Source organism: Cnephaeus nilssonii (genome assembly GCF_951640355.1).
Source record: "Cnephaeus nilssonii genome assembly, chromosome: 10".
NCBI lineage: Eukaryota > Metazoa > Chordata > Mammalia > Chiroptera > Vespertilionidae > Cnephaeus > Cnephaeus nilssonii.
Window position 1 is genome coordinate 30,386,354 of NC_137081.1, and position 27,267 is coordinate 30,413,620.

The following is a 27,267-nucleotide window of genomic DNA, read 5'->3' on the forward strand; positions in this document are numbered from 1 at the left end:
AACATCCATTGTTCAACGTTTTAATAAAGTAATGATGGATTCCTTACAATGAAGTATTTCCGTGAGGCTTTCTTTTGAGGACGGGTTCTGCTTTTTAAACTTTTTTTGATGATCACTTTTTAAAGAAAACGGTCTTTGCCACATCCTTAGCCCCCAAAGGCTTGGAAGGGTGGGCGCTGCAGTGAGACCCCCACGCAGCAGGTGGCACTGCAGCACGCACCGCTCGCACTTCCCCTCAAAGCCCTTTCTCAGCAATGGCGGGTGACGGTGGAGGGGCCTCTTTCTAGGCGTGGCCATTGTGAAGCCTGATCCCAGGTGCCGACGAGTGTCACCACCCTGTGAGAGCTCTGACCTAAAAAAGGGTTAGAGAAAACAATGGAGCTCTCTGTGCATCCTTTCGCGCAGGCCGGGGCGGCGGTGGTGGCGCGAAAGGCGTAGGCCGGGGGAGGACTTGTGCCGGGGCGGCAGGCAGGACGGTGGACAGCACATGGGCGGTCGGGGTCCTGAGCGAGAAGTGAGCCGGCGGCCCGAGCTGGCGACTGACTGAGCAGCGCACCGGGGCAGCGAGGAGGCGCGGCGGAGCCTGTGGGTCCTGAGTTGACAGATACACCGCGGAGCCCGGACTGCGAGTGAACAGGCGGGCGAGTGCAGGGCGCAGCCATGATCACCTCAGCCGGTGAGTGCGACCGCAGCGGGCGCCAAAAGGGAGGAGCCGCCATGCCGGCTTTTAGCTGAGTCAGGGCCGGTGACTGGGCACCTCCCGGCGGAGCGCCGGCCTGTGCGGCCGCTCGCTGCCCAAGGTCCACTCCCGGGCCGGGGGCTGGCAGTCCGGCCGGGCCTCTCTGCCCGGGGACCCCGTCGGGCTCGGGGGAAGCGCACCAGGTCGCCCGACTCGGCATCCCTCCCGCCACACCCCCGTGCCCGGACCCGAGGTGCTTCTGGGTCCTTCTCGGACCCCGAGGAGTTCTCCTTCCTTCGAATCCTCCCGGAACGGACCACGTGGGGCCGTCGGATCCCAGTCCTTCCTCGCCGGTGGTTGGGAGGGACGACCCCCCCTGTGCGGCCGGACAGCGAAGCCGTCTTCCACTGGATGTGGCTCAGCTCCGTTCTCCTTGGAGTGAAACCTGAAGCTACATTTGAGGCGGGTCGGTTCTGGGCCTACCGCAAGGGTATTCAGTGAAAGCACCCAGAGAACTTTTGTGTTGGGTGAAGACAGCTTTATACTGAGAAGCAAGCTCTGGTTTTTTTTGAGGCCAAATGCTCAGTAAATATTCTGCATTGAAGGAAGAACTCCTGGGTGTGCAGAGCAGGTTTCATACACTTACCTAACCATCGTACCCATAGGTTCCTGTAATGACACTAGAAACAGGGTAAACTGTAGAAGTGAAGATCTAGGGGTGACTTAAACGCCCTCGCCATGGATTGTTTCAGTTAGAGCTGTCCACAGCCTTGGTGCTTTTTGTCTTGCCTACCTACCCTTTTCTCATCCTGTTTTACTCTATCTACACTTGTCCCACAAATATTTCGTTGTAAACAACTGGTGCTCAGGAGACAGTAACTTGTACTTGGATGGAGCTCAAAACCATCTTTTTATGAGCATTGCTTAAGAAATTGGTGGAGATGCTGGGAGATCTAAGTCACTTTCAAAGATTTGAAGAGCTGTCACCTGTACTTGGAATTAAACGTTTGTCTCCAAGAGATACAAACGACTGGGAGGTGAATTTTAGCTTAATGAAAGGAAGAGTTTTACCAGTCAGAGCTATCTAAAAACAAAGTAAGCACTGAGTATCTTGCCCCCTGTAAATGAAGGCCTCGTTCTATTTCAAATCTACCCATTACCACCTCCCAGCCCAGGCCTTAGCTCATCCCTTGCCTGGGTTACCGCAGCAGCCTTAAGACTTGTTTTTCCACCATTACTTCCATACAGTCCATTCTTGTCGTAGTCCGAGTCTTCTTTACATAATATCATTACTTTGCTTCAAATCCGCCAGTGCTTTCCATTGTGTTTAAAATCCAGGCTTTTAACCAAAGACCTCATGATGATTTCTGCCTTGGTTTTTAAAAAATATTTTATTATTATTATTATTATTATTATTATGTTTTTTAGTCCTCACCCAAGGATATTTTTCCATTGATCGTTAGAGAGTGGAAGAGAGAGGGAAAGACAGAGAGAAACATCAATGCAAAAGAACACTTCAATTGGTTGCCCCCTGCACGCACCCTGACCAGGGTCCAGGGAGGGGAGGAACCTGAAACCAAGGTACATGTCCTGGGACCCTTCCTTCTGCAGGCTGACGCTCTATCCACTGAGCCAAACCGGCTAGGGCTTCTGCCTGGTTTTGTACTAGTCTTTTCCTCACTCACTACACCTTAATCATACAGGTATTCTTTCTGTGCCTTGAATATGTCTGTTTCTCTCCTACCGCAGGGTTCCTGCACATTCTGTTCCTTCTTTCTAGACTCCTGTTCCTCAACTTCTCCCTTAGCTTTTCAGTCTTTAGTCTCAGCTCAAATGTTAGTCTTTCCCGCTCATTTTATTAAAACATGCTGCCTCTGTCCCCCTTGGCTGTCCCCTCCCTTCATCACAGTCCTGTGATTACTTTGTTTACTTGTCTGATTACTGTCTTTCTCTCTGGTAGGATTTTGGGCGGGAAACTTGTTTCCAAAATTGTAAGAACATTGCCTAGCAGTTGGCTGAAGTTCAAAAGTATGCCCTGAATGAATAAATCAACCCCCTAAAGCAGTGATGGCGAACCTATGACACGCGTGTCAGCACTGACACGCGTAGCCATTTCTGATGACACGCGGCCGCATGCCGAGGATGAAACGTTTGCTGCTCCTGAGGATGAAACATTTGCGAAATAATGTTTTTTCCTCAAAGTGACACACTACCCGAGTTATGCTCAGTTTTTTGGCGAAGTTTGACACACCAAGCTCAAAAGGTTGCCCATCACTGCCCTAGAGTGTTTGAAGTAGAGACAGAGAGCATTGGTGGGAATATAATACAGATAATTTAAACCTATCAGGTGTGGCAGGAGTAATGATTTTTTGGTCCTACCCTGAGACTCTGGTGATAGTATAGGGTGTATTTGTTACTATCACTTGTTACATATTCTGGATTACATATCAGCTTCTCCAAACCGTTTGTCACCCTGATTCCCATCCTTGGCTCACATTGGCTTAGGATCTGTCCCAGGTACCACACCAGCTCTGGTGTGAATTAGTAACTTCATTCATTCATTTATCCACTAGGCACTGAGAACACAGTAGTGAATAAGAGGTCAACATATATGCTAAGTTTTTCAAGAGGCTTGACAAAGAAAGGGAGTGGAGAGGTAGAGATAGGTGTTTGCTGGAGGGAGATGTGAGACTGAGTGGGGTTTGGGGTTGTGACTTTTAACAACATAGGCACATAAAAGAAAACTTTTAAAACAAGTCTCCCACTCCTCTTTCCCCTTTCTCATCCCCAGAGACAATCATTTTCAACGTTTAAGCTATTTCTTCTGGAACATACCTCCATATTTATAAATAATATCAATATTACTATAAATTGATGCAACAGTTTTAGATAATATCTGCTGATTTACTGTTATGAGATTTTTTAGCATCCTTAGTCTTTCCCATTCCCTGCTTCCTCTTCCCCCCTCTAAAGGAGAGTGCTGTTTTGTTTTTAAGATGGAAAATATTCATATATGAAGTGTAGAGTATTTGATTTAGTTGTGTTCTGCGGACAATGGTTTTATTTCTAAGCCAGGACAACTGTGTAACAACTTAATCAGAAGTGAAATCAAACAGCAGAGTATAGGAAAATCTGTCTCCTCTTTTGGTAAAAGCAATTCAAAACACTATTGATTGATGATAGGAATGGGGTAGCCTTTTTAGTATTTTGATGATCTGCTCTACATTTAAAGAATTCCTGTTTATCAGCTATTGCATATCATGGGTTTGCAACACTCCCTCCAACCCCCCCTCCACACACACAGTGATTTCATTCTTTGACCTATCTTCTTTCAATGCCGTCAGTTCAGTCTCTGTTCTGGACTTGTCAATACCAACCTAGAAGTTCTTTTAAGCTGCTTTCATGCTTTTAGAATATGTAATAGTATGCCCTAGCTGGCACCATGGCATAGTTTTGTTTGCTAAATTTTGTATCCTTTTCTGTAAGGGTCTCTAAAGACCGCTGAAGCTATTTAGCAAACCTACACTTACCAGTTAGAAATGGTTATATTTCCTAAGTAATATTGCCTTGACACTAATCAAATCACAATTTCAACTCAGCATTCCAGAATGATTTTAAGACCTACATGGTATCTGAGAGACAGTTTGGTTTCCTTTTACTTTATTCTAATACTAGAGGCCCGGTGCACGAAATTCGTGCACGGAGGGGGGTTGTCCCTCAGCCCAGCCTGTACCCTCTCCAATCTGGGACATCCCTCTCACAATCCAGGACTGCTTGCTTCCAATTGCTTGCCTGCCTGCCTTCCTGATTGCCCCTAACTGCTTCTGCCTGCCAGCCTGATCACCCCCTAACCACTCTGCTGCCAGCCTGTTTGCCCCCAACTTCCCTCCTCTGCTGGCCTGGTCACCCCTAACTGCCCTCTCCTGCAGGGTTGATCACCTCCAACTGCCCTCCCTTGCAGGCCGGGTGCCTCCCAACTGCCCTCTCCTGCTGGCCATCTTGTGGTGGCCATCTTGTGTCCACATGGGGGCAGGATCTTTGACTACATGGGGGCAGCTATATTGTGTGTTGCAGTGATGATCAATCTGCATAGTACTCTTTTATTAGATAGGATAGAAGCCTGGTACAGGAGTGGGGGCCAGCTGGTTTGCCCTGAAGGGTGTCCCTGATCAGGGTGGGGTTCCCTTGGGGCGTGGGGCGGCCTGAGTGAGGGGCCTGTGGTGGTTTGCAGGCGGGCCACGCCCCCTGGCAACCCAAGTGGAGGCCCTGGTATCTGGAATTTATTTTCCTTCTACAATTGAAACTTTGTAGCCTGGAACAGAGCCAAGCCTGGGGCTCCCTCCAAGGCACGCAGCCATTTGTGTTGAGGTTATAATTGAAACTTTGTTGCCTTAAGCGGGTGGGCCCGGCCAGGGTGTGTGGAAAGCTTTGCTTCCCCTGTTGCCAGCGGCAACCTTGGCCTGCTCTCTCAAGCTCCATTCTGCCACCATTTTTTTGAATTTGTTTACCTTCTATAATTGAAACTTTGTAGCTTGAGTGGAGGCTTAGGCCTGCAACGGCTGGCAGAAAGCTTGGCTTCCTCTGTTACCTAGAAAACCTTGCTCTCTGTGGCTGTAGCCATCTTGGTTTGGGTTAATTTGCATACTCGCTCTGATTTGATGGTGGGCATGGCTTGTGGGTGTGTCAGAGGTATGGTCAATTTGCATATTTGTCTATTATTAGATAGGATTCCCTTTAACATATGACTGTATTTGAAGGCTCATTTTTTTTGGAGAGGGCAGTTACTTTCTTTACTCTCCAGTGTTAGTGCTAACACCTCAAGGTCATATGGGGAACACTGTGCTTGGGTCAAGTCAGAATAAGTAAGATTGCTCATCATTTAGCAAAACCTAGGTTACTTGTGATACAAAGGTGAAGCCTTTATATAGGCATCTTGAAATAATTAAAATAAAAAATCTCATACTTAAAAAAAAAAATTCTACCCTGATGGGTTGATGACTATATAGTCCCTTCTTTTGTATATAACTATATAACTAACTGTTGGTGTATTTTGTGACTAATATTATTCTAAAATTACTAGAGGCCCAGTGCACGTAAACTGGGGGTGGGGGGGACCTTTAGCCCAGCCTGCACCCTGTCACAGTCCAGGACTCCTCGGAGGGGTCCTTAGCACTGCTGCGGAGGCGGGAGAGGCTCCCACTACCTTCACTGCGCTCGCCAGCCATGAGCCAGACTTCTGGCTGAGCCACGCTCCCCCTGTGGGAGTGCACTGACCACCAGGGGGCAGCTCCTGCATTGAGCGTCTGCCCCCTGATGGTCAGTATGCATCATAGTGACCGGTCTGTCCCACTGTTCAGTTGATTTGCACATTAGGGTTTTATTATATAGGATATGGGAAAGTTTCCCTTTTTGGTCAGTAAATTAGGCCATTGATTTTCAAACTATAGCAAGCATCAGTATCACAAGGAGAGCTTGTGGCCCCATTATTGGACCCCATCCCCACAATTTGATTCAGTAGATGTGGAATAGGGCCAAAAATTTGCATTTTTAACCAATTCCCAAGTAATGCTAATGGTATTGGTCCAGGGATCATACTTTGAAAACCACTGAATTAGGCAAACAATGTGATTTATGTAGTGTTATGAGAGTTTGATAATAGTTAATTCTTAAACTTTGAAATATAAACCTTTATAGTTTTAAAGAAAAATAATAATTCCTCTAGTGAAGTCACCTTCAAAAAAATACTTTTTTCTAACTATCATATTTTTTACTAAGTTAGTTTCTCTCTTAGTATATATTTCATAATCAGGATATATCTTTTGTCTTACAGCTGGAATTATTTCTCTTCTGGATGAAGAAGAACCACAGCTTAAGGTATGAGTTGAAGGAAAATTAATTTGGCTTACTACAAATATGGTGAAGCTCTTTGAACTTAGTGGTGTCTATATATCTTCCATCATTTAAAATAGCCATTCTTGGGGGGTGGGAGCATCCTGGGAGAGGTCAATGGGGGGAAAAAGAGACATATGTAATACTTTCAACAATAAAATATTAAATTTAAAAAAAATAAAATAAAGTAGCCATCTTGCCCAGCCTATACCCAGTCATTGAAATCTAGTCCTAGAGGACAGTGCTTTGAGAACAGCAGTTGGTTTTCCCTAGCGTTTAACAAAACTAAGGCAAATAAACCTCAATATGACACCTGAGCACCCCCCACAACATAAATCTCAATATGGCACCTGAGCACCCTCCACACCTCTCAGTTTAACAACAGCACACACAAAAATTGTTTCTTCTGTGTCCCATATTTTAAATTTTCATTTGACAAAAATTTGGAATATAATTCAAGTGACTCTAGACACCTGAATTCATTTATATATATTCAAACCAGCAACTCACGTCAACCTTGTATATTCAAAAAAGAAAAAATATTCATTATATTAAGGAATTACATTATATGGTAGTCTGATGTTTGATGATTGAAGACAGAAAGGAAATGTATAAACTGAAGAGAAAATATGTCGGTAAATTTTTATATTTGTCATAGATTAATAAAAGTTTTAGTAAATATGACAATTTGGCCATCCATTTGTTGAAAACTTTTTTAAGGAAGTGTAATGTTGAGTCTGTCTCAAAATTGAATTTTGGTTTTATCTTCTACAGGAATTTGCACTACACAAATTGAATGCAGTTGTCAATGACTTCTGGGCAGAAATTTCTGAGTCTGTAGACAAAATGTAAGAAATTTATTTCTATAAATTGAGATAAAGTAGAACAACTTAACGTATCTATAGATGTGGATCTTGTGGTTTATATTCATTTAGAAATTTGCTGCTACTAAATTGTGGCTTGAATATTTAGATTTGGGATTTTAAGGAAAACCAGAGTTTGAACTAAACCTATGCTTTTTATTCTTTCAGAGAAGTTTTATATGAAGATGAAGGTTTCCGGAGTCGGCAGTTTGCAGCCTTAGTGGCATCTAAAGTATTTTATCACCTCGGGGCTTTTGAGGAGTCTCTGAATTATGCACTTGGAGCAGGTGACCTCTTCAATGTCAATGATAACTCTGAATACGTGGAGACTATTATAGGTAATTATCTTCCAAGTACTAATGCTTTATCTTGTCAGCTTCTTTCTTGCTCTAGTGTATATAGCATTTTTTTTCCTGAGTTATTTTTGTTGTTGCCAAATTTTATTTTAATTGAAAGTTCATAATCTTTCTACAGTAATTTTATGCAGGCTGAGTTTTTAGATCTAATTTCCAATTCTGTGCTTTATTTTTTATCATAATGAACAGTAATAACAGCAATGATGAGGACATCTCACAAAACATTTTAAGAATGAATCTAAGAAATGAGTCTGAAATAGCTAACTTAACACAGAGTTAGTTATCTCGGTGATATGGTTATCTCTAGCCCAATGAGCATATTACATGAAAAAATTAAATCAAATTATTATCAATAACAAATTAAATGATAATAATTTATAGAGTTGTTTCTAATATAGGAAACCATTATTGAATATCTCCATTGTGCTAGGCTCTGGGCCACTAATGCTTCATACCATGGTTTATTCCACAGCTGCTCTATGAGGAAGGATCTAGCCCTGTTTTAAAAATGAGAAAACTTAGGGCTTAGCCAGCGTGGCTCAATGGTTGAGTGTGGACCTATGAACCAGGAGGGCATGCTTTGATTCCTGGTCAGGGCACATGCTAGGGTTGCCGGCTCGATCCCCAGTGTGGGACATGCAGGAGGCAGCCAGTCAATGATTGTCTTTCATCGTTGATGTTTCTATCTCTCTCCCTCTCTGAAATAAATAAAAATGTATTTTTAAAAAATGAGAAAACTTGGGTTTCAATATGATAAACACACGTGGCTATTAAATAGAAGGTTCAAAATTTAAAGCCAAGTCTTCAAAATCCATAGTTTCTATTAGTAACCATTGTTTTCTCATTTGCTTCGTTATTTTTGAAGTTGAGGGGATAGCACACAGCAAGGCTTCTGGTTCTCTATCTGAGTGATTTTCAACCTTTTTATCTCATGGCACACACAAACTAATTACTAAAATTCTGCAGCACACCAAAAAATATATTTTTTGCTGATCTGACAAAAATAGGTATAATTTTGATTGATTTACAAAAGTATAATAAAGTAATTACCTACCCTTTTTGTTCCAAAGTAACTTTTTAAAAAATCAGGTGCCTATACTTGTATATAAGGATTTCTGCTACCAAGAGTTAACCAGTCAGCCACAACCTTATTATGTGAACTGACTAATAGGATGCACCTCTATTATATGGCCTATGTATTTATGGTTCTAGATAGGGCATTTACACCAGAGGACTATTGTGTTGTCTGTTGCCTTTTTTTTTATTTGACAATCTAAGAGAAAAGAGGTTAGTGCCCCTGACTAAATAGTCAGATATTGCTTGTTGTAAAAATTCTTGCAGCACACCAGTTGAAAATCACTGCTCTATCTTGTAAGTTGAACCAACTATGTAAGGTTTTGTTCAGAGTTTTATAGGTTTGAAAACTTCTGATTTAGTAGATGAAAGAAGGGACTGTATACCCTTCAGATATGTCTTTGTGAAGAGCAAACTTTAGATTATAGTTACAGAGAGTGTGTGTGTTGTCTCTCTATAGTATGATTATTTTTTGAATTCCTGATTAAGAGGAAAGCTGCATTATTTACCTGAACCCTTAAAAGGAGAAATTTAGTATTCTCTTTTAGAAGTTGGGAAATGCTGCACAAGATTATTCAAAGGGGTGTTTTCAAATGTCCCTGAAGTTCTAAGTAGGATTTTGTTTTCACATTTTTAAAGTTTTTGCTGTGATGGTGTGAAAAGGTGCAAATAACTTGACCGTATTCATTCATTCATTTTTAATCCTCACCCAAGGCTATGTTTTTTATTGCTTTTTAAAGAGAGGGAGAGAGAGAAAAACATTGTTGTGAGAGTAAAACATCCATCAGTTGCCTCCTGTACTTACCCCGACTGGGGATTGAACCTGCAACCCTTTGGTGACACTCAACGTAACTGAGCCACCCAGCCAGGGCAAGAACAGATGGTTTTAAAGCAGGGGTGGGGAATAACTTTTCTGCCAAGGACCATTTGGATATTTATAACATCACTAGAGGTCCAGTGCACGGATTTGTGCACCAGTGGGGTCCCTCGGCCTGGCCTGTGGGGATCAGGTCAAAACTGGCTCTCCGACACCCTCTGAGGGGTCCCAGATTGCAAGAGGGCACATACCAGGCCGAGGGATTCGTGCACCGGGCTTCTAGTATGCATATAATATCTTTGGTTAATCTCTTCCCACCCTCCCCCCTTCCCCCTTCCCTCTGAGATTTATCAGTCTGTTCCATGTTTCCATGCCTGTGGTTTCCACTCCTGCGTTGAGCGTCTGCCCCCTGGTGGCCAGTGTGTGTCATAGCTATCAGTCAGTCAGCCGGTTGCTTAGGCTTTTATATATATACTAGAAGCCCGTTGCACAAAGTTTCGTGCAATAGACCTTCCTTCACCTGGCTGCCGGCACCAGTTTTCCTCTGGCCACCCACCGATCGGAGTGCCTCCTGCCAGAGCAATCGGCCACCCCGAGAGGAATTCCGATCCCGATCGGCGAGTGGCCAAAAGAAAACTGGTGCTGGCGGAAAACTGGTGCTGGCAGCCACGCAATCGGCCACCCTGAGTTCCGCCACCCGTGCCTTCCCGCCGGCTCCATTGGTCCTCCCACAGTGCTGTTGGGGCCTGCGGGAGGAACGGGAGGCGGGGACTCGTGAGTCCCCGCCCCCCGCTCATCCTGTCAGCCCAATTGGCTACCCCAAGTCCCGCCCCCAGCCTGCCACCAGCCCAATCATGGGCATAGCGGAGTGATGGTTATTTGCATACTTCCCTTTTATTAGGTAGGATATAGATTTGAGGGCCATACAAAATTATCAACTTACAAATTAAATTAGCCTGCTTTATTTGGTCAAACATTTAATTAACTCACCCCTAATTCAGTGGCAGGACCAGACCAAATGATTTCTAGGGCCTTACATGGCCTGGCTGGACGTTCCCCAGCCTCGTTTTAAAGAATAGACCATAGCAAAAAAAAAAAAAAAAGAATAGACTGTACATTCCGGCCAACATGGCTCAGTGGTTGAGCATCGACCTATGAGCCAGGAGGTTACAGTTTGATTCCTGGTTAGGGCACATGCCCAGGTTGCAGGCTCAATCCCCAGTAGGGGGCATGCAGGAGGCAGCTGATCAATGATTCTCTCTCATCATTGATGTTTCTATCTCTCCCTTTCCCTTCCTCTCTGAAATCAATAAAAAAATATTTTTAAAAAAAGAATAGACCATATATGTTATTTGAAACTAGAGCACTTTCCTGCATTAAGTTAAATGTGAGGAGTTATACTTAATCTCCTTATTTATTTTCTCTTATTTGAAGAACGTTGATAATTTTTTTACAGTATTGATCTGCAAGTGCTTTCAAAGCTGTTATTTTATAAGTCATGCTTTAAACAGGACTTTTGGTCTGAATAGGGCTGTGAGATGGTAGATGCCTTCCCTGTCTCTAAACATTATTTATCTTCCCTTATAGAAAGTGGGTGTTAGTCAACAGGCGAGTTCTGTTTGCTTTTCTTTTTGTGGACGTGGGGCTCACACTTCTAGTTTTATAGGAATTGTTAGAATGAATATTTTTTAAACTGAGGAATTTATGAGAGGATATACAAAATAAAAATTGGGAAAGGCTTCCTATTGTCTTAACACCATAAACAGTTCATCCAGAAAATTGAAGACTAGTAAATCTTCTCCCAGTTATGATAAGACCTGCTGGAAATGATTCTGGGATGTAGTTATAACATAAACCTGCTAAGTGAGAGCAAAGATTTAAAACTGGTATGTACCATTTTTCCTCAGTTATAATCTAAGGAAAACTCCCTAAATTCTATAATTCTGAGGTTCCTCTTTAATGGGTAGGGTTAATGTTTTCTCACTTAACTACATTTGGTTCAAAAAGCTTATATTACGGCCTGGGGAAGATTTTCTGCAACCAGAATTGTTTAAGGTCTGTTTCGTGACTGCCACTTTGTTCTTCTTAACTGTATCTGAACCTGTGTAGTTCTACCTGAAGGGATCCTTAATGTGGTATATTCTAGTTTATAAAAGTCCTTTGCTTCCCCTAAAGTATAGATCCATTAGCATGGGTCATCTAGTAGACAGTAATTCTTCTTTTTTAAAATATATTTTTATTGATTTCAGAGAGGAAGGGAGAGAGAGAGAGAAACATCAATGATGTGATAGAATAATTGATTGGCTGCCTCCTGCACCCTACCAGGGACCGAGCCTGCAACCTGGGCATGTGCCCCAACTAGGAATCAAACCATGACCTCCTGGTTCATAGTCAATACTGAACCACAGACCCACACCAGCCAGGCTCGACAGCAATTCTTTATGGTAGTTCAAATCATTTCTGTTTCCTGCGGCTATAGTTTGCAACTGTCCTTGTAGCCTTTCTTCTCTTTAAAGGAGATAGCGACAAGGCAATGAATTATACTAATAGAGAGGATACTATTGCATTTGTCATTCAAAATGGGTGGCTATCTTCCAATATGAAGATAGAAGAAGGCTTAGGGAAATTCTTTTTTGTTTTTTTCCTGAAAAGTTCATATTTCAGTGTGATTGCAAAGTGGTATAAATTGTAAACAAATTTAAGTGGGTTTTTTATTGGTTTGTTTTTTTATTTTGTGTGTGGGTGTTTTATTTTTTTTTTTGTTGTTAATCCTCAGCTGAGGATATTTTTTTCATTGATTTTTAGAGAGTGGAAGGGAGGGGGAGAGACAGAGAGAGAGAAACATTGATGTGAGAGAGACACGTCAATTGGTTGCCTCCCTCACCTGCCCAGACTGTGACCAGAGATTGAGTCTACAACCAACGTACGTGCCCTTGACTGGAATCGAACCCATGACCCTTCAGTCCTTGGGCCGATGTTCCAACCACTGAGAAAAACTGGCTACGTCTTAAGTGTTTTTTATCAAGTGCACCATTGGCACCCTTCAGTATGTGGTTTCATCCTCCCCTTCCACCCAAATTATTGTGAATGGAAAGCCAACTTGTGCACATACACCATTGCGTGAATTTTTACACTCCTGGGGTGAGGGAGTGTGAGTAGCTTCTACTCACCTCACATTGAGACAATGACTATTTCAGTTAGTGTGCTACAATTTTGGAAATCTTTGGAATTGCCTCTAGAACCTGTGGCACAGTTCAAGTCATTTCACCATTGTTCTACAAAGATGATTTAGACACAGTCACTTTTCTCAAGGATCTAATAGTTTATTATTGTAAAGAAGTCTAATAATTTATTGCCATGTGATAATTGCTATAATAGGTCTTTTTTAATATCATCAATAATAGCAAGGGTTTGTTTTTTGAAAGTAAAACAGCAGCTATTTGTAGCCAGCTCTTTTGAGTAAGTAGTTTAGTCAAGTTGTTTAATATAATTTTGGCCAAAATAAAGTAACAAGATAGAAATGTTTTCAATAATATAAGCCTTATTGAATTAATGCGTAGTCCTCCAATATAACTGTTATGAAGGGAAGAATATTAATTTGAATGTATAACTTCTAGCATTTAAAAATATTGAAATGTGCTTATTACTCTATAGTCATCCCATAAGTTTTTATGATTATAAATGTTGGTATTGTCCTTTCTAGTAGTTTGGCCCCATTTACAAGGTGACCAGAGTTATTTTATTTTCTTCATAGCAAAATGCATTGATCACTACACCAAACAGTGCGTGGAAAATGCAGATTTGCCTGAAGGAGAAAGAAAACCAATTGACCAGAGATTGGAAGGCATTGTGAATAAAATGTTCCAGCGATGTCTGGATGATCACAAATATAAGCAAGCTATCGGCATTGCTCTGGAGACACGAAGACTGGATATCTTTGAAAAGACTATATTGGAGTCGGTAGGTAGATGATATGATTTTAGAGATTGTTTTTGGTGGGGAATCAGCAAAGGAAATTATTAAAATAGAATCTCTCTCATAGGTAGTGAAAAGAAAATCTGGTTTAGAAATAATAAGGTGCTCTTTTGCCCTAATGTTTTATTTTTATGAACCTTGGTTGTGTTTTGTGTTCACCCGAATATCTACTTTTATCTTACTGTATTTATTCCTTTAAAGTCTTGCATGAGGAGGTTGAATTAATTATCCTGCCCTTTCTAAGAAGACTATTGATACACTGCTATATTTTTAGACTTATGACTAAAATTACAAACTGGATTTCTGGTTTGGGAATCTTTTGCAATAATTATGACAATTGTAAATCATCAACCAAAATGATCAGAAATATGCAAGACTGAGTTGAGTGGACATTGATCTGCATGTCCACTTGCTATTCTCCATTTGCTAGCTCTCTGCACTCCAGCCATTTTGACCTCCTCTCCGCTCCTAAATGTACCCTGCCTTGTTCCCCTTGCTAAAAATATTGCCTCTGCCAAAATTATTTTCCTTTTTTCTTTACCTGCTTTATTTCAGTTCAAGGTCCAGAGTTCAACTGAACTGTCACTTGTTTAGAGAGCCTTCCATCAATTCCTGCCACCCATACTCTCCTCAACCCCTACTGCAAAGACTATATCCAATTCTTTTGTTAATCTCTTGGAGACCTATATTTTTTTCATAGTGTTTACCACTATAGTAATTAATTGATTGTATTATTAGGCAGTTAATATCTATCTTTATTACCAAATTATAACCTCCATAAGAACAGGTATTTTGTGCCTAGTTCACTACTGTATCTCCAAAGCCCAAGGCAATGTTGAGTAGCAGTGGTAAGATTTGTTTAAATGAATAAATGCATGTACCACCCAATGTGATAGAATGGCCCTTGTTTCACTGTTTCATTTTTGTGTAGTTATAGCCTCTCCTTGTCTTCATGTGAATAGAATGAAAATACTTGTTTTCATTCGTTCAACAAAGATTTCTTTTTTGAATGCCTACTATGTGCCAGACTATTTTAGGTATTGGAAATGCCAACTAAGTCCCTGCCCAAATGGAACATTGGAGGAATAGGCAGCAAGGCAAATAATTACAGGGGAACTATAACCCTACTTTTACCCATCCCTGCATGTAAGGTAAAGGGGTGATAAATGTTTTAAAAAAGAATAAAGCAGAGTGAGAAATGCATCTTACTTTGACATCCCAGTGTACGTCTTTATATAGATAAAACTTGTTTTATGAAACAATACTTACTTTCCCTGCTTGTAATGTAATCAGATAATGATATATCTTTAAATTATTTCTTTCAGAATGATGTCTCAGGAATGCTAGCTTATAGCCTCAAGCTCTGCATGTCTTTAATGCAGAATAAACAGTTTCGGAATAAAGTACTAAGAGTTCTAGTTAAAATCTACATGAACCTGGAGAAACCCGATTTTATCAATGTTTGTCAGGTAATTACATTATATTACTTTACATTGTACTGTTGGGCTGTGCCTCACTATATTACATAATACTACATTTGATTGCATTATTAACTTAATTGTCTTCACAGCCCTATGAAGATATGGTATATAGTTTATATTCCTTTTTACCTATAAGAAACTGAATCTCACAAAACTAAAAGCTTATTTTGTTATAATTTATTCTTTCTATGCTTTTTCCCCCTTTTTATTGAATTTATTCGAGTGACGCTAGTGGTTAACATAATTATATAAGTTTCAAGTGTATGCTTCTACAGCACGTCATCTGTACACTATCGTGTGTTCACCACCTCAAGTCAAGTCTTCGTCCATCATCTTTTATATCCTGCCTGTATTCTTTTTATATTTTTTAAATAATCCAAGCATTTAAGGAAATTTTGGAAATAAAGGTTAAAAAAAAAGGTAGAAGAAAACATAAAAATAGTATATCTCTGTTATATCATTCTAGAAAGAATTTCAAGTGTAAAATTATCTTTGGTTTCATTACCCAAACACGTATGTGTATATTTACCTCTTTTCATTTATGAATTTGCTTACACATTTTTTAAAAATTCAGATGGTACAGAAAATATATAAAACAAAAAATATATCTTTTCCTTTCCTAGGTCTTTTCTCAAAGGTAATGCATAGATATGTTTGTCCTCCACTTATTAGCACAGAGGCACTACCTCATTCTTTTCAGTGGCTACATTATATTTTATTGGCTGGAAGTGCACTTGGGTTTACTTTTTAACATTTGTCATACTGTGTAAATCTTATATTCTGCTTAGAGCATAACATTTTATCATACATTGTGTTTGTTAAATGTGTTTTCATCCTGTATAAACTTTTAAAACTTAGGTTAATACATCTTTTTTTAATGTTTTTTAAAGTAAGTTTGAAACAAAAAGCTGGAAGAAAAATACCCATATTTGTATCACCCAAAGTCAACTTAACATTTTTAGTATATTTCCTTTCAGTTTTCTCTCTATAGATTTTTTGAGTTTTGTTTGCTTCTAAGTAGTTTTTAATACTACATTTTAAGTAGTTTTTAAAAATTTATATAAAAAGCAGTTGTCCTCTGCCTTCTCCCTCTGTGTACTTGTTTTACTCCTCAGAGGGAATTTTATTTTTTTTTAGCTCTTATTGTGCCTTTAAAACTTTTTAAATTTATATTTTTAAGATATATTTTGAACAAGTAATAATACATTCACATGATTCAAAATTCAAAAAGAATCAAAGAGTATGCAGTGAAAATTCTTCTCACCCCTTTCTTCTAGCTCTCAAATTCCCTTTTCTGGAGGCAAACAGTACCAATTAGATATGTCCTTCAATTTAACATTTTTTGTTCTAACTCTTCACAGACTCTTGTTCTAACTCCTTCTTGATTGTGTAGTAGTCATTTAGTGGATGTATTTGCCTCACTAAGCCAGTCCCCTGTTACTTGCCATTTATTTTCTATTTTTTTATTCTTTCCTATTCTTTTTTTTTTTTTAATGCATTTTTATAGATTTCAGAGAGGAAGGGAGAGAGCGATAGAAACATCAATGATGAGAGAGAATCATTGACTGGCTGCCTCCTGCACGACCCCCATTGGGGATCGAGCCCAAAACCCGGGCATGTGCCCTTGACCGGAATGGAATCTGGGACCCTTCAGTCCGCAAGCCGACACGAGCCAAACTGGCTAGGGCTCCTATTCTTAATATTACTAACTTTGATTATGTGTTCATTCTAAAATTGAGTTATTTGCTACTGAAAGGAACAAGAAACTTTAAATTCATTCTTTAAAAAAAATTCTAACATTATTGGATTATTTTGGTAAAACATGGCAGATCATAAGAGTAGTTAGAGAAATGCTTCAAAATGGTCATTTTAGTGCATCTTGTCCTGACCAAGCACAATACACTGTGTTTTAAATGAATGAATGACTACTACAATTTATGGTAAAGCAGAAATTACAAGTTAAGGAACACATAAATGTAAATTATGAGTAAGATTTAAAGAAGCCAAGATTCATTCATCAACCACTTATTGAATACTGCTAATTGCCAGGCACAATATTAGGAGTTGTGAGTATAATTTGTATGGATTTTCTTGGAAGGCCGATTCCATTTTAAGGAAAACTTTATACCAGGATTAGAAGTGGAGTGCTAGACTAGCTGGTTAGTCTGCCCCAACTTGCTTATACTTATATTTTAAACCTATATGTTGACTGTCACTCTAAAGTATCTAATAGACAGTTTCCATTTATTGTGTAATTGTTCTTTATCTGCATTTCAGTGCTTAATTTTCTTAGATGATCCCCAGGCTGTGAGTGATATCTTAGAAAAACTGGTGAAGGAAGACAACCTCCTGATGGCTTATCAGATTTGTTTTGATTTATATGAAAGTGCTAGCCAGCAGTTTTTGTCATCTGTAATCCAGAATCTTCGAACTGTTGGCACCCCTATCCCTTCTGTGCCTGGATCCACCAATACGGGTACTGTTCCAGGATCAGAAAAAGACAGGTATAAGTATCTTTTTCTGCATCAGAACTAATTGAAAAATCTTTATTTTATTTTGGGAATAGGTGGAATGTTCATAGTCTGCATATGTTAAGAATAAATTTTACCACTAGCTTTCATAGATTGTAAAGTTTCATTAAAAGCTGTTTTGTTTTGCACTGTGCTTGGCACATTAAGGAAAAGCAGAGAAATGGACCCTTCTGGAAAGAAGTGAAAGTGATTTTCTGACAGGGAGGGCCTGTAGGGCAGCATGTTTGCCATCTAATCCAGTAAATTATAAACCTCAGGAGGGGCAGGTGGGCTAGATTTCAGAGATTGGACTTAGGTATTTAGAAATATGAAACATTCTCAGTTTTTTGTGCTTTTATTAGAACTAAATATACATGTGTCTTTAGTTTAGTTTTTCTCAGCAGTGTTTTGTAGATTATAGTGCAGAGATTTTGCACCTATTTCCTTAAATTTATTCCTAAGTATATTATGGTTTTTGAAGTTGTTACAAGTGGTATGTTTTAAAGTTCAATTTCTAATTATTTGTTATTAATATATAAAAATACAATTGATTTTTGTATACTAACCTTGCTTAAATCACTTAGTAGGTCTAGTAAATTTTTTTAAAGATCCTTTCATAGAATTTTCTACGTAGGAATCATGTCATCTGTGACTAGAAATTTTAATTCTTCCTTTATAACTTTTATACCTTTTCTCCCTTGTTCTGCGTTGACTAGCATTTCCAATCCATTATTAGATAGAAGTGATGAAAATGAACATCTTTACTTTGTCCCAGATCTTAGTGGAATAACGTTTAGTTTGTTGTTGTTTTTTCTCCTTTCTTATATCATAGTTATTTGCTCACGTTTCTTCTGAATTAATCTTCATTTCTGAAATTATCATTTTCCTCTTTCATTTCTAATTTTTTCCTAGTTCTATTTCATTTCTGCGTTTTTCTGATTCTGATATGTAATATTCTTTTATACCTTGTATAATTTTTTAAATGTCTTTTACCTCTGAAAAATTTTTTTGTTACAATATTTTTGGGATTTTATTTTGACCTTTTTTGTGGCTTATCTTCCCTGAAATTAGATTTTCCTAAACTTTTACAAAAGAGGCTCATTTAAGGTGCTTTTTGTAATTTCACATCCCTCTAGAATTTCCTCTTCTGTTGTGTTGTGAAGTATTAAACAAATGGTGTCTTATGTTCTGAGATCTCTTGGCTCTGTTTTCTTTCTCACTTTTATTTGGACCTTTTTTCTTTTTAATTTGGATTCTATACTCAGCATTTCCTCCTCAAAGTATAGTGCTTCAACTTAGAAGAAGTGTTGGCTGGTTAGTTTTAAGAGTTGTTGCAGCCTGGCTGGTGTGGCTCAGTGGTTGAGCATCAACCTCTAAACCATGAAGTCATGGTTCAATTCTGGTCAGGGCACATCCCCAGGTTGTGGGCTCAATCTCCAGTAGGGGGCGTGCAGAAGGCAACCATTCAGTGATTCTTTCTCATCATTGATGCTTCTCTCTCTCCCTCTCCCTACCTTTCTGAAATTGATAAAGATATTTAAAAAAAAGAGAGTTATTGCAGCCCAGCTGCTTCACATCAAACTGGCTTTGTAAGCTATTGATGGTGTATCTCCACCTAACTGTGTTTGGGGAACTTGGAGGATACTTTGTCACCTGGTTTTGTTGCTCATGCATTTTTCTAACCTAGTTAACTGCTTTGTATATTTCTTATGAATATATTTGGAGGAAATTTAATAACTGAATCATGTCTGTCTTATTAGAATCTTTTTTGTTTTTGTTTCTTCATATATATATATATACATACATACATACATACATACATACATACATTATTGATTTTTTTACAGAGAGGAAGGGAGAGGGATAGAGAGTTAGAAACATCGATGAGAGAGAAATATCGATCAGCTGCCTCCTGCACACCCCCTACTGGGGATGTGCCCGAAACCAAGGTACATGCCCTTGACCAGAATCGAACCTGGGGCCCTTCAGTCTGCAGGCCGACGCTCTATCCACTGAGCCAAACCAGTTAGGGCTGTTTTGTGGATTTTTTAAAATATATTTTTATTGATTTCAGAGAGGAAGGGAGAGGAAGAGAGATATAGAAACATCAATGATGAGAGAGAATCATTGATCAGCTGACTCCTGCATGCCCCCCACTGGGGATCAAGCCCGCAACCCGGGCATGTGTCTTTGACCGGAATCAAACCCAGAACCCTTCTGTAAGCAGGCCAACGCTCTATCCACTGAGCCAAACCAGCTATCGCCTGTTCTGTTTTTTAGCAGCAATATTTATGAAGTGATTAAACATTTTTCCTTGTAAAATATTTAATTTGGTCATAGTTCAGATCTTAAATTTGGTAACATATCACCCAGACATGCTATTCAGAAGATATTTATCAGATTAGTAACTGTTGGTTCTTTTCATTTTAGTGAGTCAATGGAAACAGAAGAAAAGACAGGTAGTGTACTTGTAGGAAAGACACCAGAAGCGGTAAGTGTGCTTTTTGAAGTCATGGTTGCTGTTTAACATATATTCCCACAGTATATTGTAAGTTATTTTAAAGTGTTACACACCTGTTTTTATGGGGGTTTATTACTAGGTTTGACACCAAAGTCATTTTATAAATGACACCAAAGTCATTACAAAAATATTTTTTGTAAAAAGAAAAATTTTAAAGTACCAGTAAGTACCTAACTTAGATGAAATCCAATCTCTAGATCAAGCATGTCAAACTCAAAGGCTAACGGGCCAAATAAACAAAGTTGTAAGTTTATGTGGGCCACAAAAAAACAAAAGCTTCAATTTTCATAGACACGTAGGTTTATTTCAATAGAGACATGCTGAATCAAAGGGCTGAAATAAATGAGTAATCGTTAACATAAAATAATACATAAAATAATAGAACATTTTAATAAAAATTAATATTTTTTCTTGAACATTAACTTACCAGACACTGAATAACTACACAAATTAATAAGCGTAACACAAACCTATTTTTCTTGTTTTCCGAAAGTGAAATATTTCCTGATGCGCACACCAAACAAGTCAGTCCAAGACTAATGACGTGGCAATTGCTGCTAAAATATTCACTGCTAGTATTAGTGGAGAGAAATGATGTGCCTGCGTGTAAGGCGCGTAAGGGAAATTAATGCAACATAATTATAGTAATCAGTCATTAGCAAATGTTGTAGTTCGTTATTAATAATCTATACTAATAAAAGGGTAATATGCTAATTAGACCAGACATCTTCCGGACGTCCTTTCGGACAAAGCCACAGTGGCAGGGGCCGAGGCAGAGGCAGTTAGGGGTGATCAGGCCGGCAGGGGAGGGCAGTTAGGAGTGATCAGGCTGGCAGGGAGGGTATTAGAGGGCGATCAGACCGGCAGGGGAGCAGTTAGGGGGCAATCAGGCCAGCAGGCAGAGGCAGTTAGGGGCGATCAGGCAGGCAGGCAGAGGTGGTTAGGAGCCAACGGTCCTGGATTGTGAGGGGGATGTCCCAGATTGGAGAGGGTGCAGGCGGGCTGGGGACACCCTCCCCACCCCCGCACGAATTTCATGCACTGGGCCTCTAGTTATGTATAACAGGATATTGTAAAAATCAAGTTATGAAATTTTTATTAAAACATTTCTTACATACCATTTTATTGGCTGGGCCTCAAAAATATTTGTTGTGGGCCGCGAGTTTGACATGCTTGTTCTAGATTCTAACCAAAGAATGAACTTCATTCAGAATAACTGACTTACCTGTCACAGGGGGAGAAAAAGTATGGCCTCTATATAAATGGCAACTTATCTCAGAGGGAACAATTTGGTTGTCTTTGTTTTTCTTAGTATTCATGGTGTTTAGAAAACTTAGATAAGTATTAGAGCAGCAGTATTAATGGATATAAATTTTTCCTTCATCAGCACTTTTGGTTTCTGATGCTCAGGTATATAAACTTCAACTGGATGGATAGTTTTGTTGATTGATAGCTTGGTATTTCATGAGATCATATAGGTGTGTTGATTAAAGATGCTTTGGATTTTGTCAGTTTGGATTAGCAGTTCCTCACATAAAGTATAAGCTGGCTCTGTATAAAAGTTTTCCTTATATATCATCAGTAATTAGTTATTCTTTTACACCTTATTTTTTTATATTAAAAAATATTTTACATTGGAAGCTAGTTCACAACGAATTACATTCTTCCATCAAGCTAGTATCATATCTCAATGGTATCTAATAAATAAGTTATACATGAGTTTTCCAGATCCTGTTAAAATGAGTATTGTATGTATGAAATATTTGAATTTTATTGGTTTTGGGCTGTTAAAATAAAGTTGCCTTAATGGATTTCAGTAATATATGAATTTTTATTTGTCTATTGTTTTGGCAGAGTCCAGAGCCCAAGGATCAGACTTTGAAAATGATTAAAATTTTAAGTGGTGAAATGGCTATTGAGTTACATCTGCAATTTTTAATACGAAATAATAACACAGATCTCATGATCCTAAAAAGCACAAAGGTAGGAAATTCATCTATAATGGAGCCTTTTAAAAATATTTATTTGTTGAATATAAGTACTTATAGTTATTTCTTATTGAATACTTTGTTGCATTTTATTCCTGACTGTAGAAATAAGTTTTTATCCTATCTAATAAAGAGGGAATATGCTAATTGACCCTCACACCATCACAAAGATGGCGATGCCCACTGCCAGTAAGGAGGGGATATGCTAATTGATTGCCACGCCCTCAAAGATGGCAGCATCCACAGCCACAAGATGGTGGTGCCCAGTCCCCTCAGCCCCGCTTCACACACCTGCCTCCGGAGTCCCCCAGTCCCCTCAGCCCCCCAGCCACCAAGGGCCAGCCCAAGGTGCAGACAAGCCTCGGATGGCGGCTGCCCAGCCTCCCAGGGCCACCTGAGGCTCAGGTAACCAGGGCCAGCTGAGGCTTGCGCTGCCAGCAGTGGCAACAGCAGAGGTGTGATGGGGCGTCGCCTTTCTCTGATCGCCGGGTCACCTCCTGCCCCTGAGGACTCCTGGACTGTGAGAGGGGGCAGGCCAGGCTGAGGGCCCCCCCCCCCCCCCATGGCATGAATTTTTATGTACCGGGCCTCTAATATAAAAATAACAATGGGAGAAACTCTTAAACTTGTTGAAAAAGAAAGAGACTTAATATTGATTGAGTTCCTGTTTTTGTGCTAATCTCAGTGGATTTTTTTTTCCCCATTTTCTTTAGCTCTCTTTTTATTTTAATATATACATGTAGCACTTGGACGAAAGCACTTGTCAGCACATTGATATAGCGTATGTGTCTGTTTCCACTAAATTGCAAACTTGAGAGCAGTGGTTCTTAACTTACCCCATTTAAAAAAAATTCATATACTATTCCATTACTAAATAGTTGATTAAAGCATATGTAATAATGCTTCTCCAAACTTTTAATACAATTTTTACAAATGGCGAAAGGAAACAGAATTACATAATTTGCACTTATGACAATTATTTGAAACTAATCTTTATAATATAGTCTTATTAAAAATACACACTGTTACTTGATGGCTGCCAGAGGTGCAGTGCCAAAAGAGGTGTAGCATTGCTCCTCAAGCTACTGCAGCACCTTGGAGACCTTGAGTTTAGAGAAATGGTAAGTTAAACTATTCAGAACCCCAAAACTAGAAAATCTACTACCTAAATTATCCTACCTAAAAATCCATTGACCTCAAGTTAAAACCACAAATAAAGCTCTGTTTGACTTGCTTGTTTTTAATCTTTATAAAGAAACTAGTGGCCCGGTGCATGAAATTCATACACATTAAAAGGGGGACCCAGAGTCAGGTCCCCACCCATCCACATGCACCTCAAAATAATGTGAGATCCAGACCCCCCCTCCTGCCCCATTGGGCTAGATCCAGACCCGGCCAGTCCCACCCTTGTCAAGCTCCACTGGGCAGGGGGCGTACCCTCAGGTCCCCTGGCCCGGTGCCAGGACAGGGGTGTGTGGCCTGCGGTCCCCTAGATGGGGCGGGGGACGTGCCTTGAGGTCCTCCGTCAAGCCCCGCCAGGTGGGGGACATGGCCTGAGATCCCTGTCTAGCCCTGCTGGGTTGGGGGCATGGCCTGAGGTCCCCCATCAAGCCCCGCTGGGTGGGCAGTGCAGCCTGAGTTCCCCCGACCCAGCACTGGGGGTGCACCTTGAGGTCCCCCGTCAAGCCCCGCTGGGTGGGGAGCATGGCCTGAAGTCCCCTTCAAGCCCTGCCAGGCAGGGGGGCGCAGCCTCAGGTCCCCTGGCCCAGTGCTGGGGCAGGGGGTGCAGCCTGAGGTCTCCCAGCCCGGCACCGGGATGGGGGCGCAGCCTCAGGTCCCCCATCAGGCCCCACTGGCCGGGGGGGCGGGGGGGGCGGGCGCAGCCTCAGGTTCCCCGTCAAGCCCCACTGGGCAGGGGGCATGGCCTGAGTTCCCCTGATCTGGTGCCAAGGCAGGAGACATGGCCTGAGGTCCCGTGGCCTGAGGTCCCCCGGGCTGGTGCCAAGGCAGGAGGCGCAGCCTGAGGTCCCCCGGCCTGGTGCCAAGGCAGGAAGCACCACCTGAGGTCCCCCCAGCCTGATGCCAGGGCGGGGGGCACCGCCTGAGGTCCCCTGTCAAGCCCTGCCGGGTGGGGGGCGTGGCCTCAGGTCCCTGTTGATTGCTCGTTAAGGCTCCTTAAGGGAATTTGGCCTCAGCTGTGGGTGCAGCCATCTTTGTGATGGAGTGATGGTCAATTAGCATATTCCCTCTATTAGATAGGATAGCCAAGATCCATTATTTTAAATATATTAGTTCAGTTCATTCATGTTTCACCGTAAAACAGGGACTCTGGTTGTGTGTTCATGGGTGAGTTTGCAATATGTATGAATACTCTGCCAATGATAAAAATCTGTTTGTTTTTGTAAGGATGCAGTACGGAATTCTGTATGTCATACAGCAACTGTTATAGCAAACTCTTTTATGCATTGTGGGACTACCAGTGACCAGTTTCTTAGGTAAATATACTGGAAGATTTCTGCTTTGTACAGTCATCTTTAACAGACTTTGTTGACATTGTTACATGGATTGGAAAACTTCCCCTGCTGCCAGTCCTGGATTTTAAATTTTATTTATGTTGTTTTATATATTTACTTATTGCATATGCCTATTTGTTTTTTAATTAAGACTGGTTCTTTCTCCTTTTTTTAAGTTTTTTTATTTACTGATTTTAGAGAGAGAAAGAGATAGATTTGTTGTTCAACTTATTTATACATTCATTGGTTGTTTCTTGTAAGTACCCTGACTGGGGATCAAACCGCAACCTTGACATATCAGAAAAACTCTCTAACCAACTGAGCTACCCAGCCAGGGCCCTACTTGTTTTAAGGCAAAATTAATTCTCTTCATTAATTGGCTTGAGTATCAGCTTTTGAATGAAATACATTAAGCTCAGAAATTTAGTATAGTTTTGCTTTTGTTCATAGTGGAATTACATATTATGCATTTTTTAAAAAGTCTTCAAAATATTAAGAACAACTTAGGTAAAATAGAATCTGCAGTAATTTGTGATCCATACAGTGAAATGATTTGCAATAGTTCAAGGTAAATTTTTAATGCTTTGACTTTAGAATTATAAAATGCCTTAAGATGTTTGTTTCAGTAGTATTACTTAATTTTATTTTCTTACAGAGATAACTTGGAATGGTTGGCCAGGGCCACTAACTGGGCAAAATTTACAGCTACAGCCAGTTTGGGTGTAATTCACAAGGTAATATACACTGATGAGTGGAAACAGGCATTAGAACAGAGCAATTTTTCTGGAATTAATAAAATGTAGAAGTTTACTATAATTCGTTGACATGTACATTTTGTTAAATTAGTCCTCTTATAGAGAAGGATAAAGTAAGATATTAAAGTACATATAAATGTACTTGTTTTTGATAAAAGGTGGAAATCCTTTTCCTATGAAGATTAAGCCATTTCTCAAAGGATGAATTGAAATAAGTTGTTTGCATAATATAAGATGAATTTGGGGAAATGTTACAAAACAAGGGAAAAAATGGAAGCATTTGTTTCTAAGTAGGATATGACTGGGTCTCTGAAAGGATCTTCTCTCATTCAAGTGATAAAGTTGCTTAAGAGAGCCCCACTTTCTCCTTCTCTTTTAGCAAGTGAACATGCTGGAGAAAAGCAATAATCATAGAAAATGTTAGCTCTTTTTCTTACTTTCTCTTACTGACATGTTTGTTGTGGCTCCAATTTACAGGGTCATGAGAAGGAAGCATTACAGTTAATGGCAACATATCTTCCCAAGGACACCTCTCCAGGATCAGCCTATCAGGAAGGTGGAGGTCTCTATGCGTTAGGTCTAATCCATGCCAATCATGGTGGTGATATAATTGACTATCTGCTTAACCAGCTTAAGAATGCCAGCAATGATGTAAGTGTTAAAATAGAAAACTAAATTTTCATTAGTTAAGGGCCCAGGAAAACATTTGCCAAATTATTTTAGTGAATAGAAATTTTGTTTTATTTGGGAAGTCCCCAACAGTATTGTTTTCAAAACACATGTTTTATTCCCACACTTTAGAGTTTTGTAATGTTATATAGGTGACCTTAGTGAACATTTAGTCTAATCCTATCATTTTGCAGGAAACTAGTTCCAAAGAAATTGCATATCCTCTCTTGGGAATCAGAATTCTTGCTTGTTTTGATCTTTGATAAGTATTAAATATAAATTTTTGAAATAACTTAATTAGCCTTATCTTATTTTAAGGTACCTTGAAATAGGATTTTAGACTTTAATGTTTATGTTAGAATCTTTAGAAACCTTTTAGGAGAGTAGCTGAGTCAGCAAAAAAACTTTGTCCTCCTATTTTAGTGAAAAGATTGAGGCCAATATAAACATCTGTTCCAGTTTGTAAGCCCCTTATACAAGATCTTACCTACATTTACACATACCTTTACCTTACTTCCTCTGGTTTCAGGTAAAAACTTTCTTATCAGACCAAGCTTTTTAGTTGCCAGCAACTGAAATCACCTCTGACTAACTTAAACAAGGAATTTATTGGAAGTAGCTTATGTAATTAAAGGACAAGCTGATGAACTAGTTCTCACAAAGGTTAAGAGCCAGGGCAGCTATAGGGAAATAGATAATAGGAATACTGGAATTGTCTCTTTAGGGCCCTGCTGTTAGGATGAGTGAACTTAAATGTTTTTGGTCCTTTGGTCATTCCACTTAAGAATGATTAAAATTCCAGAGAAGCATCCAGTTGACCTAACTTTGGGTCATAGGCCAATACTTTGGCTAGAGGAAGTAGAAGCTTCTTTAATAACAGTCCCACCAAGACTAATCAATGGGGGAGCAGTATTCTTCAAGCAAGATTGAAGTGCTATCACCAATAAAAAGATACTGTGCCTTCAAAAATGAAAGATGACCAAATGTTCCTCTTCAAGTAAAGACCAACTTTTGCTCTTGACTCCATTTTCTCCCACTTTATTCCATATTCCGTTAGATCTACCTTTTTCTCCTTTTCAGCCTCCCTCTATGCTGTCCTTCCCCCCTCAGCCCATAAGCATATTCATGTCTCACCTATCCTAACAGAAACTTCCCTTGGCACTTGCTACTTCCTCTT

At 40.0% G+C, this 27,267-nt stretch overlaps 1 protein-coding gene across 1 annotated transcript in view; it reads left to right on the top strand.

The window, feature by feature from the left end:
- Positions 1-511: 511 nt before the first annotated feature.
- The window catches only part of PSMD1 (proteasome 26S subunit, non-ATPase 1), an 83,817-nt gene continuing 57,061 nt past the window's right edge, over positions 512-27,267 (top strand). The window contains exons 1-12 of the mRNA XM_079783132.1: positions 512-676; positions 6,510-6,553; positions 7,343-7,416; positions 7,600-7,769; positions 13,433-13,638; positions 14,979-15,122; positions 17,412-17,638; positions 20,075-20,135; positions 22,020-22,148; positions 24,560-24,648; positions 25,322-25,400; positions 25,899-26,093. Of these exons, the coding sequence (XP_079639258.1) occupies positions 661-676; positions 6,510-6,553; positions 7,343-7,416; positions 7,600-7,769; positions 13,433-13,638; positions 14,979-15,122; positions 17,412-17,638; positions 20,075-20,135; positions 22,020-22,148; positions 24,560-24,648; positions 25,322-25,400; positions 25,899-26,093 (1,434 nt within the window). The 5' untranslated portion in view covers positions 512-660. The remainder of the gene's footprint in view (positions 677-6,509; positions 6,554-7,342; positions 7,417-7,599; positions 7,770-13,432; positions 13,639-14,978; positions 15,123-17,411; positions 17,639-20,074; positions 20,136-22,019; positions 22,149-24,559; positions 24,649-25,321; positions 25,401-25,898; positions 26,094-27,267) is intronic.